At 36.4% G+C, this 18,750-nt stretch overlaps 1 protein-coding gene across 7 annotated transcripts in view; it reads right to left on the minus strand.

The window, feature by feature from the left end:
* kuz (zinc-dependent metalloprotease kuz) overlaps nt 1-18,750 on the minus strand; it is a 678,429-nt gene that overhangs the window by 204,957 nt on the left and 454,722 nt on the right. For all 7 annotated transcript variants that reach the window (XR_010949517.1, XR_010949515.1, XR_010949516.1 and 4 more), the window contains exon 5: nt 17,618-18,134. Coding sequence is in view for 2 of the 7 variants with exons in the window: in XM_067765619.1 (XP_067621720.1) it covers nt 17,618-18,134 (517 nt within the window). In the remaining 5 variants the exon portion in view is untranslated. The remainder of the gene's footprint in view (nt 1-17,617; nt 18,135-18,750) is intronic.

Consider the following 18,750-nt stretch of genomic DNA (forward strand, 5'->3'; position numbering starts at 1 on the left):
AATAGTTTTTTATAAAATAATTATAAAAATTGATGTTTTTTGGACAGATATATTGCTAAGGTTTGTATTTTCATGTTTTGGAGATAATATTACAACATAATTATTGCTGATAGTGTATTTTGTTGTGGGACTTATATCGAACCATCACGACGTAAGGTATTTTTTTCATTGGAAATTATTTTGCTTATTATTTGTAAAAGAAATATGAATCAGCCACATAATGTGCAGCACAATGAAAAAACAAATAAGAAAAGATTGGATTTGCGGAACATGCAATGTACCATTGTGTTTATCAAAGAAAAAAAAAATGCTTCCAAGATTATCATAAAAGTAGTTCAAGTGGCCATGGTCTATAAATTGAACCACTATAAAATATTATTTTTAACAAAAATATAAATCATATGTATTTAATTAGCGAGCTTTGCTCATATTGCTTTATACAATGGTTTTTGTAATTGATATTAGAGAAAAATTGTAAGTTTACAAACGGCGATGGTTACTAGGACATGTTTCTGAATTTCACTTCTTCATCAGCTAGCTTTTCGGGAGCTGAGCGTTGAACTCGAGTCTCCAACATTCATATCGGTGCAAGCCTTTTTTTTTTTTTTAGCTGCTACGCCATATGAATGTTCCGTTGTTCGCTGTACAATTGGTCTCTAAGAGTTGCCTTTTTTGTTTATATTCCTTTTGATCACCATGTAGGCACATACACTCTGTATGTAGTTTATTCCTAATGGTGCGGATATGATTTTTAGGCGTGCTTTAGCTTACTAAGCTTTCAAAAGCACGCCTAAAAATCATATCCACACCATTAGGAATAAACTACATACAGAGTGTATGTGCCTAAATGGTGATCAAAAGGAATATAAACAAAAAAGGCAACTCTTAGAGACCAATTGTACAGCGAACAACGGAACATTCATATGGCGTAGCAGCTAAAAAAAAAAACGCTTGCACCGATATGAATGTTGGAGACTCGAGTTCAACGCTCAGCTCCCGAAAAGCTAGCTGATGAAGAAGTGAAATTCAGAAACATGTCCTAGTAACCATCGCCGTTTGTAAACTTACAATTTTTCTCTAATATCAATTACAAAAAAATATAAATCATCTAAGAATTTTTTGTGAATTCATTTTAAGTTTTGATCATTTTTTATTAAAATAAAAACATTTAATTAAAAAAAAAAAAAAGTTCTCTGCTACATAAGGGGGTAGAGTTTTTCTTGAATCTTTGCCGCTGAAAGAGTTAAATATTTGATATATGCCTAATATTGTTATTGTATTCTGGGAGCATTGCAAACATCGCCCGGGGGAATGACGTTTGTTGAAACAAGTAAATAGCACCTGAGGGCTTTACTAGGGCTTCAACCTCTTATAAGGTTAAACTCAAAAATGTTTTGGCAAATTTACTTTAAAATAAAAATCGATATTCATGCTCTTAAACATTATGCACGTCGAGTATAGATAGATACATGTACAGCTGCACTAGAAAGACTACCGAATAACAGCCAAAAATACACTACATTAAAGCAAGTCCGCAGGAGATAAAATGAAGAATGGCTTGGGGACAAGCTTCTTGGGCCTTCGAGTAGCCATGTCCAAATGTATTGACTTGTAAAATTTGGGATGATATAACAGAAGGCTTCTTCAACCAAATTGAACAGAAGCTGCGTTAAGGACTCACTTCTTAAATATATTCAAATCACCTCCCGGCGGAACACTTGGTGATAGTTCCGGGGTGACTGGTACTTGGAGGTGAGGAGTTTAAGTGTGGTTTGAGTAGGGTTATGCATACAGCTATGAATCTGTTAACTAAGACCACATTCCAATGAAGACCAAAAATCAATCGTTGCGTATATTGAAAAATACAATGACCATCACCGAAGTCTAAGCCTTTGCAAGTATGCCTCCTAGTTTGTGTTCTCGTGAAATTAAAGGCTTCCGTTAGGATAAAATAAAGTTGTATAGGTATACATAGCATAAGTTACATTTGACAACGCAGTTTCAGTTGGCAATCCGGTTGTCGAATGCAACTGCAGCTTACGTTACAGAAAAATAAAGAAAACACCGAACACGGTCGGCCATTACAATGTTGTCCAAATCATACACGGACGTGTCCAAGTGTAAAATCGTTCAAACTTATTTAACCGAGGGGCTAGGCTTTTTATGTTGTGGCGGCGGCGGCCACCTAGAGCGTATTATTGAAGGGCTCATCAAGGCGACATTTCGTAGGACCTCCAAAAAAAAAAAATAAGTGGACGGCTTTACAGCAACAGCGTTTGGAAGCTCGACACTCCTATCGCTAGATGTTGTGAGAGGTGCGATAAACTGGGCAGAAAATCACAGATGAGTGTGGAATTTGTGATGGAAAAGTAATTTCCGTTTGAGGGTCAGGCATTTTTAATAACATATTAAATTCATTAACGTTTTGAAAGTGTGGAAGCCGCTGCTGTTGTTGTTGTTGTTTTGGCGATAAGTACATTATCGAAGGCCTTGGGGTGTTATCGATGTTGATGGTTCTTTGCCGGATGCTATTCAGGTACCTCCCGGTTACAAGCACCATTAAGGCACCAGACCGACCATCTCGGGAACGATTTGGTATGACCACATGAAACCTTCTAGGCCTCAACCTGTCTCTTTCCACCTTTGTCATACCCGAAAAATGGCCAAGGTGGCCCCGCTACTAAAGCCAGGGAAACCAGCTAACATAGGAGAGTCATAACGCCCGATATCTCTCCTATCGCCAGTAGTCAAGATGCTTGAAGCTATTTTGCTCCCCTACTTCAAAGCAAATTTACAGCTAGCCTGTCATCAGCATGGCTTTAGAAGACTCCATAGCACCACCACCGCGCTAAATGCCATTAGCACCCAGATAAATTGTGGTTTAAGTCAGAAGCCCCACCATAGAACAGTACTCGCAGCGCTAGACCTATCAAAAGCTTTTGACACGGTCAACCATGGCACGTTACTGCCAGACTTGGAAGGGTCTACCCTTCCCCCATGTCTTAAAAGGTGGACCGAAAATTATCTGGGGGGTCGGCAGGCATCGGTGCAATTCAGAAACGAAACATCAAAGCCAAGAAGAATTAAACAAGGGGTGCCACAGGGTGGTGTCCTATCCCCACTTTTGTTTAGTTTTTACATATCAAAACTACCTTCACCACCGGAAGGAGTTACTATCGTTTCTTACGCCGATGACTGCACAATAATGGCCACAGGCCCAGGCCCACAGATCGACGAGCTTTGCAACAGAATAAACGTCTACCTCCCTGATCTCTCCACTTTTTTCGCCTCGCGAAACTTGGCATTATCACTGACTAAATCATCCGCGACCTTATTTACAACTTGGACGTCCCAAATGTCGACCATTTTGAACATCCACGTCGATGGCACTACGCTACCGACTGTCCTACACCCCAAAATCTTGAGTGTGACGTTTGATCAGGATCTACATTTTGGTGAGCACGCAGCCGCCATTGTTCCGAAAATCCAGAGCCGTAATAAAATCCTCAAATCCCTTGCTGGCAGTACTTGGGGAAAAAACAAAGAAACGCTCATTACCACATTACCAATTGGCGTTGGTTTGCGTGCTACGCGTCCCCTATATGGTCGCCAAGCCTAAAAACTACCCACTGGAAGAAGCTACAGGCCTGCCAAAATACTGCGCTCAGAACCGCCACGGGCTGTCCTCTTATGTCCCCAGAACACCATCTACATAATGAGGCGAGAATACTCCTTTTTTTTTTTAGTGTTTATTTATTTCGATGTTGATGATCTTATCTACTAAAATAATCAATAGTTTTCATTTAATAATACAATTATACAATGACTCTAGACGAGTTCTCATGTACTTGGCGGGCTACATATGATATAATATAACATTTTATTAGTTGATAACACTTATGTGTAACCGCTTTAACTTAAAGCATGTATGAACCATGATTATTTTGCAAAGAAAAAAAAACATTAAAAAGCAATGCCTGATTAAATATTTTTAATAGAAGATAAAATTAAGTAAGGGAAAGTTATGTCGGATGTCCGGCATGAGCAGGTGTTGTGGGTATATGTGATTTAGCCACCAGCATTGTCTTATAATGGAAGGTGCTTCTAGTTTGTTTCTGGTAGAGATGTATGTATTAAAACGTTTGTTTTCTTTGTTAATTGTTTTCGAGGTTATTATTTTCATATTCGCTCTTCTAAAAATGTGATAGATTATCGGTATGTGATCTTTACTTTGTATAAATGAATTCCTGTCAAGGTAAAGGAATGATTCTGGGGGTGTAAATCCATTTCTAACTGTAAGGTAAAAGTATTCTTCGCTTTCGTGGAAGTGTGCACTTATCAGTGTGTTATTGTCATTGTTAAGACAGCGTAGTATATGTCTCCTTGTCAAATTTATTATGTGGCAGTCAATTCTCGGTACTTTTGCTGTACTATAGACCTTCGCATTCGAAATGTATTTGGTATAATTACTATATGCTGACCTGTACAAGGAAGTACAGGATCTCAAAATTTTACGTTCAAACTTTCTCAGTCTTTCCATGTATGATGGGGATATGTTAAACCAAATCTGGCATCCATACGTAAGTATAGGTCTTAAAAGTGTTTGATATATAATGGATTTCAGCCTTTTATCCAAAAATTTTGTCGAGAACACTTTTTTATAAGCATGGAACGCCTTAGTAGTTTTCGTTATTTGGTAGTTTATGTGATCGTTATAGCATAAAAATTTATCCAGATATATACCAAGGTATTTGACTCTCGGATTGTTTAATTATGAGATTGGATTCGAAATAATTTGGAACTTTTTCCAATTTTTTTTAATGTTTGAGTTACATTTTTTGATAGGGGGGGAAACAGAACAGTTTCACATTTGTTAGCGTTTACTTTGAGTTGCCAATCTATTGTATATTCTTCGACAGTATTGTATTTACTCTGGAGATTTGTGTTTATGTTAGTAATTGAACTATCTGAGTGATAAATAACAACATCATCGGCAAATGCTATTATGTTGTCTATTTTATGCAACAAATCTAGTATATAGATATTAAAAAGAATGGGGGCATTTGCAATACCTTGCTGCAGTCCATTTATTATATTAAATTCTCGTGTACTTTTTATACCATTTGTATATACCGAGAATTTTCTATTAGAGAGCATATTATAAATTAGTATTACAAGATGTAGAGGGAATTTGTATCCAATGAGTTTTGTTATGAGTCCTTTTACCGACAGTTGGTCGAAAGCCTTTTCTATGTCGAGGCAGCAAGCTCCTGTGACATATTTTTTATTCCAGTTCCAGTTTATATCGGTAACCAGAAGGCTGATGGCGTGAATAGTTGAGTGCCCATATTTAAAACCGAATTGTTTGGAACTTATTAGGTTATTATCTTCGATAATTCTATTAATGTTTATGTTTATGGCTACCTCGAAAATTTTACTAAAATTTGGGAGCAAGCTCATTGGGCGAAGATTTTTCATACTGTTTTTATCTCTGTCTTTTTTAGGTATCACTATAGTTTTGGCGATTTTCCAAAGGGATAGGAAGTATGCATTGTTCAACATGTTGTTGAAAAGCGTACAATATTCTAAAATTATCTCTGTGGATAAATTTTTAGGACGATATTTGGTATTTGATCTAAGCCTGATGAGAGTTTGCCTTTAAATTCGCAAATACATCTGAGAGGTCGTTGGAAAGAATGAAGAATCTTTCAGTTTGTTCTTCGGAAAGGTTATTTGCCCTCTTTTCGATGGTAAATGTTGTTTTGGTCGCTTCGATGCTGTCGAATAAAGTTTTTGTTTTCAAAAACTCATTGAAGCAATCTTCAACCTGTGAATGAAAGAGATTGTCTGGTTTGTTCTGTTTTGGAGAGTGGATTGATTCAAAATGAACGCCAATTATATCAACTATTTCTTTGCTATTTTTAATAATGTAATTGTTGGTTGAGGTATTTTATTCAATAACGGTACAATCTAGTCCGGCTTCTTGTATGAGTGGGGATGAAGCAAATGGAATACAAAGATGACTGATAGTCTCTCCCTGATTTTTTATAAAAGATTTTTTTAGAGGATTGTTAGTCTTGATAAAGGATAGTTTTCGTTCAAGTTGCTTGTTTATGTGTATTTTGATGTTGTCCTGAATTAATTTCTTTATTAGTTTGAGTTTGGCTTTTTCTTTTTGTATAGTGCTATAAGAGCAATGTAATTGTAGGCGATTATAATTTTTTATCAAAGTAAGTGTTTTACTTTTTTCTAAAAGCAATGATTTTAAAATTGGTATGTTGGTAAGTGTGTTAGTAGTGCTGTTAGATTTTGTATTTGGTACATTCTTCTCTATGGCTGTTAATATTATTTTGTTAAGTTTATCTAGGTGATGGTCGATCTCAAAGTTTTTCAAGTTCCTATTGTCCGGTGTCGTTTTATTTTCAAGTTCTGAAGTCAGGGTGCTTTTAAAATTTTTCCAGTTTGTTTTTTTGTAGTCCAAAATTTTTTGTTGCGAGTTGCCCAGTAATGTGAATAAGCTATTGTTGTCTCTACGAGCGATAATTTCTATGGCGTTATGATCGCTATCGTAGTTAAGGCAGTTGAGACAGTTGACTGTGTCGTTGCTTTTTGTATGTTTAGTCTATGGTCTGCAATACAGATATTGCAGCGGTATCTCATCTCATTCGACGTAAGCCAATCTTTTAGTGATTTGTCTTTAGAATTTTCTTGGACATTACCCCAGTCCGCGTGCTTACTGTTGAGGTCTCCGGCTGGTATGAAATAATGATTCAATTGTTCAAGATTTAGAGCTTCGAAAACTGAATTGAGTTCTGTTTTAAATGCGTCATTATTGTTCCCTGCCGGATAATATGCTGCTATTATGTATAATATATTATTTGGAGGCATGTGTGTTTTAACAATGCAAGTTTCAAAAACTGTTAGGTTATCAATTTTACGGTTAAAAACTTTGGTAAATTTTATATTGTCTTTGATTAGGATCGCTGTTCCACCACCTCTCATACCTGCCGACCTATCTTTCCTTATTAAATTATATCCAAGAAATTTTAACTTATGTTTCGGATTTAATTTAGTTTCGTTAAGTAGTAATATATCTGGATTTCTATCTTTTATAAATTTACTTAAGTCTAATCTTCTGCATAAGTTTATGAGGGAGTTAACATTAAGAGAAATAATGTTTAAGTGAGGTTTATTAACAGTTTGTAAGGGACCACCACTCATACTGAGTCCATAATACCACATATTGCATCGACCCTTGCAGTCTGCAATTCTAGTTGTTTTTGTATGTTTGTAATTTGATTACTTAGTGCTAAGATTGTATTTTTTAATTCTAATAGAAAAGAATTTTGCATGTTTTGGTTATTGATAGTGTCAGAAGCAACTCGCTCTTCTCTCAATACATTTGCATAGCTTACATTATGATTAGTAGATTTGTTGTAATTAATAGGGCGATTAGTTTTAGTCGTAGCTAAACTTTGTTTTTTCAGCCTCATTTTCTGTTGCAGCTCTTTGTAGCGTTCACAACCTCTGTATGATGCTGGGTGTCTATGTTTTTTGCATAGTACGCAGTATGGGTCTGATTTTTCTGCTGAGTCACCTTCAGAAGAAGGGCATTCTTTGCTATTGTGTAGCCCACTACATTTCACACACCTGGCTGGCATATTACAATTGGCAGCACTATGAAAAAAATTTTGACAATTCCTATATTGTGGGATTTCGGGTCTGCGTAGATGTTCCCATTTGATACAGTAATATAGTATGCATTTGATGGCTTTTAATTCATTAACGTTGCTGTCAGCGCTTACTTGTACCATGAATATAGGAAGCGTTATCTTTTTCTCTACAGATTTCTTCGTAGTGAATTGACTTACTTAAAGTATGGTGAGATTTTCATTTTGGTAGTGTTGAAGCTCATTTAAGATTTCTTCGCATTTTGTATTGCCGTTAAGGCCTTTCAACAGATAAGTTTTAGTTTTTAAGCATTTAGGTGTATACGAATAGTATTTTACCTTGGCTTTTTCAAAATATCCGCGGACTCTTTTATATTCGTCGAGATTTGTTAAATAAATCGCTATTTTATTTTGGCTATATTCTTTTATTTTAAATTGAGTTATCTTCAAACCATCTTTAATCAGTTCTATTATTTGTTTAGATTCTACATCGAATGTATTAATTGGAGGAATGTTTTTGCTGTTGCTTTTGTTTTTCACATTTGTATTTGCTTTTGGTTCTTGTTTATTTGTTACACTTGCTTCGGCTGCTGCTGCGCTTGTTGATGGGTTGCAGTTGTTGTTTATAGCATGAGCTCGTGTTTCTTCGCTATAGTTACTTAGCTTGTTGGTTTGCACATATCGTTGGAATTTTATGAATGCTTCGTTAAGCCGTGGTTACTCAAGAACGTACGTACAAAAAACGTGTCAGCTGACACGACCTATCTTATGAGTGTGCAATGTAAACGAAAACTCACCGACGTGCAACGCCCGTACGTACGTAGCCCGGAACGTAGAAATCAAAACAATTTTGATTTTTTCCGTAAGAACGTGTCAGCTGATCGCTCTCTAACTAGACAGAGTTGCCCAGTAAACTTTTGTGCGCTAATTTTTGACCGTTTGCAGTTTTATACAAAAACACCTAATTAAAGTTTGAAAAATTGTGAAAATAATTCGAAATAATTACGTAAAAGTGCAGATTAGAAATATGTCATCTATTTATATTTAATTAATATTAATTCCAGCCTTTTACAACATCAAAAATTAAATTGGAAAAAGTTGATGTTTCCATAAACATGCATGCAAAATGGTCAATGGCAACAATGCATATCTGTAAACAATACACACACAAATATGTTATGTACATGTACAAAGACGACAAACGGCCGTACGTACGGCACACGTCGGTGGGTAATTGCCACATTACACTCTTCTAGATCTTCATATAGTATTGCGTAGTAATTGTTTTTGGTGGTTTTTGACATCGTGTTTTCTGTCACGCTGTCATTTTTTCTTTTTCTTGTCAAGTCATTATTTGATGATTTTATAATTTTATTTTTGGTAATTTTTATAGCCTTATGCGTTTACGTTATGTTAATAATAATGAGCTTAAAGGCCGTGGTTAAATAAAACACAATGTTTAAAATTTCATTGGTTTTTTAATTTGTCAATATTTCGGCTTCAGTCTGAAGCCATCTTCAGGACTGTAAGTAAACACAAATGTATAAAAAGGGGGCATTCATTTCAGATACATGGTCATTAAAATTTACGTTATGCAACTAGGTATACATATAAACGAAACACAACTTACACTTGTGGTTATTCTTTATCGACTGATCATATGTTCGGAAAACAAAAGTAAAATAAACATCAAAAATGTATACAATTTTAAAGTACAGTAAGTGTAAACTAAAATATGCACAAACAAATATATAGGGATACAAACAATAGATCAACGAATATGTCGTCATCCAACATTATGATTTGTTGATCCCAAGTATGCTGCTAGCGGAATAATTTCTGTACGCTGCTTTCTTTCATGTGCGCCGTGAGACTTGCATTTTGTGTTGTTGTTTAAGCAATAAATTGCGATATGCATATGCGCATTGGTCTGTGTCACTTTTAAAATTAATTCTCTTATCATTAGGCGTGTTCATAATGTGGAGCATTTCCATGGTGAAGCGCTTATTATATTGTTTCTCTATGTCCAATATAGTAACATTCTGGAAATCGGGATAGTGGCCCGTATCCTTACAGTGGGCCGTTAAGGCCGTTTTATTTTCCGAAGCGTTGTTTCTAAGTTTAATATTGGACTTATGGCCGGAAATCCTTGTCTTTAATTTTAATTTTGTTGTCCCCACATATACCTTCTCGCATAAGTGAGACCCGTCACCGTTGCATGGGATTCTGTATATTAGGTTGGATTTCTCATCCTTTGGAATTCTGTCCTTTGTATTACTGTAAATTTGTTTCAATGTATTGTTGTATGTGAACGCTATTTTGACCTTTTCTTTGTCATATAAATCCGATCTCTTGATCCTCTCTGCTATTCTTGGGACATAGGTTATCGCACACAACAAATTATTAAAATGTCAGAGTCGACGAAATTCTTGGAGAGATGCAAGCGAAGTGGAATAACACCAAATTTTTTAAGAGATGCAACAAAAGATATTATGTACATCATAAAAAACAACACCAATAATTGCAGAATTCCACGTAAGTACACAAACAAAGTTGTCACATTCATTAATCAAGTGCAGGCGAAGCTTTTAAATATGATAATATGTATCAAACATGACCTCCTAAGACAAAACAGAAGGGAGGCAAATAGACTGAGAACAGAAATCGATCACACTCTTAATTCTCACCATTCAACCAAATTCTACGAAAGTGAAAATATACTGTTGGACAACCTCACAAGCAAGATTAAACAGAGACAAACAAAAAAGTACGAAAAACTAAGACAACAAGAGAAGGAAAAACTCAATATTAGGGTGGTACCACAATGGTTCCGAAATACCACACAAACTGAAATACCACATGATATACAATGGCTGTTATCGCTGGGCCCGAAATATGCCCTCTCGACCGAAAACAAGAGATTTCCTCTATTTAAGTTTATAGCAGACGGGGAAAACATTATACAAACGGCGAAAGATAAGGAATCACAAGAAGTGGCAAGAAACAACTTCACGACACTGATACACGACCATCTAAAAAACAATACGATTTCCACACGAGACAAATTCACACGCAAAATACTGGAAGAGACAAAACGGTTCCTCAAACACAACAAACAATTACTTGTACTCAATGCCGACAAGGGCAACGCTACAGTGGTGATAGACAAAAACGAATACGATACAAAGATTCAGACACTGGTGAACGACATCTCTACCTACAGAGTTTTAAAACGCGATCCGACGAACAAGCTACAAGACAAAAACAATGAGATTGTTCAAAGGATGTTCAACAGCGGTGCCATAGATATCCAAGAAAAGAACAAGCTACTGTGTAAAAATGCTATTACTCCCAGAATCTATGGATTACCAAAAATTCATAAAGAAGGTATACCACTCCGACCTATTTGTTCATCTATCGACTCCCCGTCATACAACCTCTGTAAATATGTCGTGAGAATACTCAAAAATATCACTTGTTCTTCTAAATATAATGTCGATGACTCAACAGAATTTAAAAGTAAGGTCAATGGCACATATATTTATGATGATGAAAGCCTTGTTTCCTTGGACGTAGTCTCCTTGTTCCCAAGCATTCCGGTTGATTTAGCCATTGAAATCATATCCGCAAAGTGGGAAAACATAAAAGAATATACATCATTAACAAGGGAACTATTTATCACAATGGTGAAATTTTGCATAAAAGAGAATCGATATTTTAAATACAATGAAAAAATATACGAACAACGTACAGGAATGCCCATGGGCTCACCAGCCTCCCCAGTCATAGCTGACATTGTCATGGAGGAGCTGCTAACAAGATTCGAAAATGAAACTACTAGCAAACCACGCCTACTTACAAAGTATGTAGATGACTTATTTGCCATTGTAAAAACTGAACAAATTGGAAACATTCTCACTGAACTCAACAGCTACAGCAGAAACATTAAGTTTACAATAGAGGTTGAGAAAGATGGTCAACTACCGTACTTGGACACGTTAATCAATAGGAGAAACAACAAATTATATATTGACTGGTACAGAAAACCCACAGCTTCGGGAAGACTAATTAACTATTATTCAAAACACGAAAAAAGTACAATAATAAATACCGCCAAAAGCTTCATAAGACGGGTACTTACAATAAGCGACAGAATGTACCACAAGAAGAATATCACGATCATCAAAAAAACTCTAGAGGATAATGAGTTTCCAAGTAGCTTGGTTAATAAACTGGTCCGAAATTTCTATACCAGAGCACGTAATGAACGTAAACCTGAAGAAGCAAATAACAAAATATACAAAGCGATAACCTATGTCCCAAGAATAGCAGAGAGGATCAAGAGATCGGATTTATATGACAAAGAAAAGGTCAAAATAGCGTTCACATACAACAATACATTGAAACAAATTTACAGTAATACAAAGGACAGAATTCCAAAGGATGAGAAATCCAACCTAATATACAGAATCCCATGCAACGGTGACGGGTCTCACTTATGCGAGAAGGTATATGTGGGGACAACAAAATTAAAATTAAAGACAAGGATTTCCGGCCATAAGTCCAATATTAAACTTAGAAACAACGCTTCGGAAAATAAAACGGCCTTAACGGCCCACTGTAAGGATACGGGCCACTATCCCGATTTCCAGAATGTTACTATATTGGACATAGAGAAACAATATAATAAGCGCTTCACCATGGAAATGCTCCACATTATGAACACGCCTAATGATAAGAGAATTAATTTTAAAAGTGACACAGACCAATGCGCATATGCATATCGCAATTTATTGCTTAAACAACAACACAAAATGCAAGTCTCACGGCGCACATGAAAGAAAGCAGCGTACAGAAATTATTCCGCTAGCAGCATACTTGGGATCAACAAATCATAATGTTGGATGACGACATATTCGTTGATCTATTGTTTGTATCCCTATATATTTGTTTGTGCATATTTTAGTTTACACTTACTGTACTTTAAAATTGTATACATTTTTGATGTTTATTTTACTTTTGTTTTCCGAACATATGATCAGTCGATAAAGAATAACCACAAGTGTAAGTTGTGTTTCGTTTATATGTATACCTAGTTGCATAACGTAAATTTTAATGACCATGTATCTGAAATGAATGCCCCCTTTTTATACATTTGTGTTTACTTACAGTCCTGAAGATGGCTTCAGACTGAAGCCGAAATATTGACAAATTAAAAAACCAATGAAATTTTAAACATTGTGTTTTATTTAACCACGGCCTTTAAGCTCATTATTATTAACATAACGTAAACGCATAAGGCTATAAAAATTACCAAAAATGTTCAAACGGAGAGCACACCAAAAGAACGGAGACACCCTTAAGGTGTACCAAACCATCAAACACAAATATAATACACGGATCAACAGGGACATCAAACGATACCAGCAAAAAACACAACAAATTATTAAAATGTCAGAGTCGACGAAATTCTTGGAGAGATGCAAGCGAAGTGGAATAACACCAAATTTTTTAAGAGATGCAACAAAAGATATTATGTACATCATAAAAAACAACACCAATAATTGCAGAATTCCACGTAAGTACACAAACAAAGTTGTCACATTCATTAATCAAGTGCAGGCGAAGCTTTTAAATATGATAATATGTATCAAACATGACCTCCTAAGACAAAACAGAAGGGAGGCAAATAGACTGAGAACAGAAATCGATCACACTCTTAATTCTCACCATTCAACCAAATTCTACGAAAGTGAAAATATACTGTTGGACAACCTCACAAGCAAGATTAAACAGAGACAAACAAAAAAGTACGAAAAACTAAGACAACAAGAGAAGGAAAAACTCAATATTAGGGTGGTACCACAATGGTTCCGAAATACCACACAAACTGAAATACCACATGATATACAATGGCTGTTATCGCTGGGCCCGAAATATGCCCTCTCGACCGAAAACAAGAGATTTCCTCTATTTAAGTTTATAGCAGACGGGGAAAACATTATACAAACGGCGAAAGATAAGGAATCACAAGAAGTGGCAAGAAACAACTTCACGACACTGATACACGACCATCTAAAAAACAATACGATTTCCACACGAGACAAATTCACACGCAAAATACTGGAAGAGACAAAACGGTTCCTCAAACACAACAAACAATTACTTGTACTCAATGCCGACAAGGGCAACGCTACAGTGGTGATAGACAAAAACGAATACGATACAAAGATTCAGACACTGGTGAACGACATCTCTACCTACAGAGTTTTAAAACGCGATCCGACGAACAAGCTACAAGACAAAAACAATGAGATTGTTCAAAGGATGTTCAACAGCGGTGCCATAGATATCCAAGAAAAGAACAAGCTACTGTGTAAAAATGCTATTACTCCCAGAATCTATGGATTACCAAAAATTCATAAAGAAGGTATACCACTCCGACCTATTTGTTCATCTATCGACTCCCCGTCATACAACCTCTGTAAATATGTCGTGAGAATACTCAAAAATATCACTTGTTCTTCTAAATATAATGTCGATGACTCAACAGAATTTAAAAGTAAGGTCAATGGCACATATATTTATGATGATGAAAGCCTTGTTTCCTTGGACGTAGTCTCCTTGTTCCCAAGCATTCCGGTTGATTTAGCCATTGAAATCATATCCGCAAAGTGGGAAAACATAAAAGAATATACATCATTAACAAGGGAACTATTTATCACAATGGTGAAATTTTGCATAAAAGAGAATCGATATTTTAAATACAATGAAAAAATATACGAACAACGTACAGGAATGCCCATGGGCTCACCAGCCTCCCCAGTCATAGCTGACATTGTCATGGAGGAGCTGCTAACAAGATTCGAAAATGAAACTACTAGCAAACCACGCCTACTTACAAAGTATGTAGATGACTTATTTGCCATTGTAAAAACTGAACAAATTGGAAACATTCTCACTGAACTCAACAGCTACAGCAGAAACATTAAGTTTACAATAGAGGTTGAGAAAGATGGTCAACTACCGTACTTGGACACGTTAATCAATAGGAGAAACAACAAATTATATATTGACTGGTACAGAAAACCCACAGCTTCGGGAAGACTAATTAACTATTATTCAAAACACGAAAAAAGTACAATAATAAATACCGCCAAAAGCTTCATAAGACGGGTACTTACAATAAGCGACAGAATGTACCACAAGAAGAATATCACGATCATCAAAAAAACTCTAGAGGATAATGAGTTTCCAAGTAGCTTGGTTAATAAACTGGTCCGAAATTTCTATACCAGAGCACGTAATGAACGTAAACCTGAAGAAGCAAATAACAAAATATACAAAGCGATAACCTATGTCCCAAGAATAGCAGAGAGGATCAAGAGATCGGATTTATATGACAAAGAAAAGGTCAAAATAGCGTTCACATACAACAATACATTGAAACAAATTTACAGTAATACAAAGGACAGAATTCCAAAGGATGAGAAATCCAACCTAATATACAGAATCCCATGCAACGGTGACGGGTCTCACTTATGCGAGAAGGTATATGTGGGGACAACAAAATTAAAATTAAAGACAAGGATTTCCGGCCATAAGTCCAATATTAAACTTAGAAACAACGCTTCGGAAAATAAAACGGCCTTAACGGCCCACTGTAAGGATACGGGCCACTATCCCGATTTCCAGAATGTTACTATATTGGACATAGAGAAACAATATAATAAGCGCTTCACCATGGAAATGCTCCACATTATGAACACGCCTAATGATAAGAGAATTAATTTTAAAAGTGACACAGACCAATGCGCATATGCATATCGCAATTTATTGCTTAAACAACAACACAAAATGCAAGTCTCACGGCGCACATGAAAGAAAGCAGCGTACAGAAATTATTCCGCTAGCAGCATACTTGGGATCAACAAATCATAATGTTGGATGACGACATATTCGTTGATCTATTGTTTGTATCCCTATATATTTGTTTGTGCATATTTTAGTTTACACTTACTGTACTTTAAAATTGTATACATTTTTGATGTTTATTTTTCTTTTGTTTTCCGAACATATGATCAGTCGATAAAGAATAACCACAAGTGTAAGTTGTGTTTCGTTTATATGTATACCTAGTTGCATAACGTAAATTTTAATGACCATGTATCTGAAATGAATGCCCCCTTTTTATACATTTGTGTTTACTTACAGTCCTGAAGATGGCTTCAGACTGAAGCCGAAATATTGACAAATTAAAAAACCAATGAAATTTTAAACATTGTGTTTTATTTAACCACGGCCTTTAAGTTTATAATTTTATTAAACACAAAGTCAGGCGCATTGCGCTCGCACATAATTATGAACTACTATTTCTGCTAGTTTTATACTACACTTGCAACTTCTGAAACAGTGATTTAGGTATTAAATAATTTGGTTTTTGTAGTTTTGCACAGGGCAAAAGAAGAACGCTATCCGAATACGTGTTGTTCGCTACGTAGGCACGATCAAACTCCGCGAGAATACTCCCTCTCAGGGAGAGAAATAAGATGCTAACCAAACAGTTCCTGTTGAATACCCAGAAACCTGGGCATCCCAACAGACATCTGATTGATGAGCCAACACCGCCTAGGGACTTAAGGAGTCATATCCGTAAACATTTTGAGGAAATACGGCATCTGAGAACTCAGCCGTATGAAGCAAAAAAACACAAGCAGGTCCTTGGTGAACTCCACAAACAGGCATCGAACCTTTATGCCAGGAATTGCCCAGTGAATCCAGTACTCAGGGAATAGTACCCAAAACTTGCGTAAAAGGAACGCATACTCCCCAAGGAAATGCGAGTCACTCTGGCTCAACTTCGTTCTGGATACTGTAACAGGTTAAACTCTTACATATCCAGAATCAACCCCGATATACAAAATGTATGCCCCGCTTGCAATGTGCCCCCACATGACACCAACCATCTCTTTAATTGTAATGTGGAACCTACGCCTCTAACACCCCTTTCATTATGGTCCACCCCTGTCGAAACAGCAAGTTTCCTTGGACTCCCGTTAGAGAATATTGATGACAATTTGTGATAGTTCGCAGCTATTAGGTGGGGCGAAACATTGCTACAACAACAACAACAACCTTCTAGGCCATACTGCCCTTCCACCCCCTAGATCCATCAGGAACTTGGCGTCACCAGAGCATAGGCTGTTAAAGAAACAGCATTCGCCACGGGTAGGTAAGTTTGCCAAATGGGTTGGAGAAGCTATATATTGCACTGGCAGCCCCTTGAAAGGGTTGCGCTTCACAAAATCTTGAATCAATTTGGTACTTTAGTCGCCTCTTACGACATGTATACCTGCCGCGGGTATTTTCTATCCCCTAATCCGCTGGGGGTCTCTGGATGCCGCTCCTTTCCTTTTGTGTATTAAAAGAAATAACTATTACAACTATTAGCACAAATATGGTGTAAGCAATAATTTATGTTCCTTACGGTTTTGGTGCAAAATTTTTTTCTTACAAGAAGAACTTTCAGTGCAATAGTTGTGAAAACCAACTTTTGATTACCATGGGACAGTAGTAGAGTGCCAAAAGTAGAATACAACATTGCTTTTATCGGGGGTTACACCATTTTTATGCTGAAAAGCTAAATATGCTCCACAACGCAATTTTGACATTCGTTTTCAATTTAAATACAAGAAAATGTACTTTCTCGCAAATTTATATGCATTCATACAATTTCGGCAGCCATTAATAAAAACATCATCTGCCTTTTAGCAGTGCTTTCGAAAATATTTTTCTTTTAAATAAAGTTATTAGATTCCCCTCACTCCCTTCTCTCCACTCTTTAACGTACTTACACTATTTATGTAACATCATTCAATCAACAATCTCAAGAAAACAAGAATGGAGGCTGTAAAAAATAACTTAGTATTACAACTGTTACTACTTACCTTCACGCATATCCTTGTAAGCATCATCGACATGCGATTCCTTGTAAATAATCGAATGGAAACCAATATTCTGATTGTCGTCAGTTTGTCCATTTTTATGATTTCCGCCGGACGTTGGAGTTTTCATTGTCGTCGATGTTGTATTTATTGATACTGGCACTGTTGTTGTTGCTGCTGCTGAACTCGTCGTCGGTGTTGATGTTGATGTGCTATTTGTGTATGTTGTTGCTATATTTTGGGCTGCAACCAGTCGTTGTGCTAATGGTATTCCTGTATCATTCGAATTTTGTGTTGTTGCTGCCGCTGCCGCTGAGGATGATGTTGATGTTGTTGTAGTTAATGGAAAATAACGTTTGGCATGTTCAACATAATAGGCATCACGTTCTGTTATTATTTTACCCTCGAATATCCCATCCAATATTGAACCAAATACATAACTATTACGGTCCCCTATCACATGACCCTCGTAAATATGATCGGTCGATACATCCAAGGGCAGATTGTTGCTATCATAAAACTAAAGCAAAAGGAAGAGAAAAATTTAATTAAACTGCAGTTGTCAAATAATATCATACGAAAATCACAATGTATGGTACATATCGAGACATAACAGCAATAAAGTCTTTAGTCTTATTATTCCAGAATATAAAAAAATTTTGCAAAAATTTGTTGCAAACAAGAAGGGGTATCCTGCAGACTGCGCGCCAAATATTTCGAAATCAGCCTTCTTAGTATGGCATATAAGGTTTTGTCAAGCGTATTGTGCGAAATATTGAAGCCCACCGTAAATCCGCTGATTGTACCTTATCAGTACGGCTTCAAACGGTTCAACGGCTACCATCAACCATATTTTCGCTATGCGCCAAATCTTAAAAAAAAAACATCGCAAAAAAAGAATTGACATCACATCACCTCTTCGATGATTTTAAGGCTCTACGAGGTACTTACCGTACTAGTCCTGCTATATAGAATGCATGAACCATGACAACATCCGATGAGGCGGCTCTGGCAGTCTTCGAGAGAAAAGTTCTTCTAAAGGTTTATGGGCGTCTATACGTTTGCAACGGCGAGTACCGCAGACACCAACATAGTCCAGCACATAAAGAAACAGCGGCTACACTGGCTAGGTCACG

The sequence above is a fragment of the Eurosta solidaginis genome, chromosome 2, assembly GCF_040869045.1.
Source record: "Eurosta solidaginis isolate ZX-2024a chromosome 2, ASM4086904v1, whole genome shotgun sequence".
Classification (NCBI taxonomy): Eukaryota; Metazoa; Arthropoda; class Insecta; order Diptera; family Tephritidae; genus Eurosta; species Eurosta solidaginis.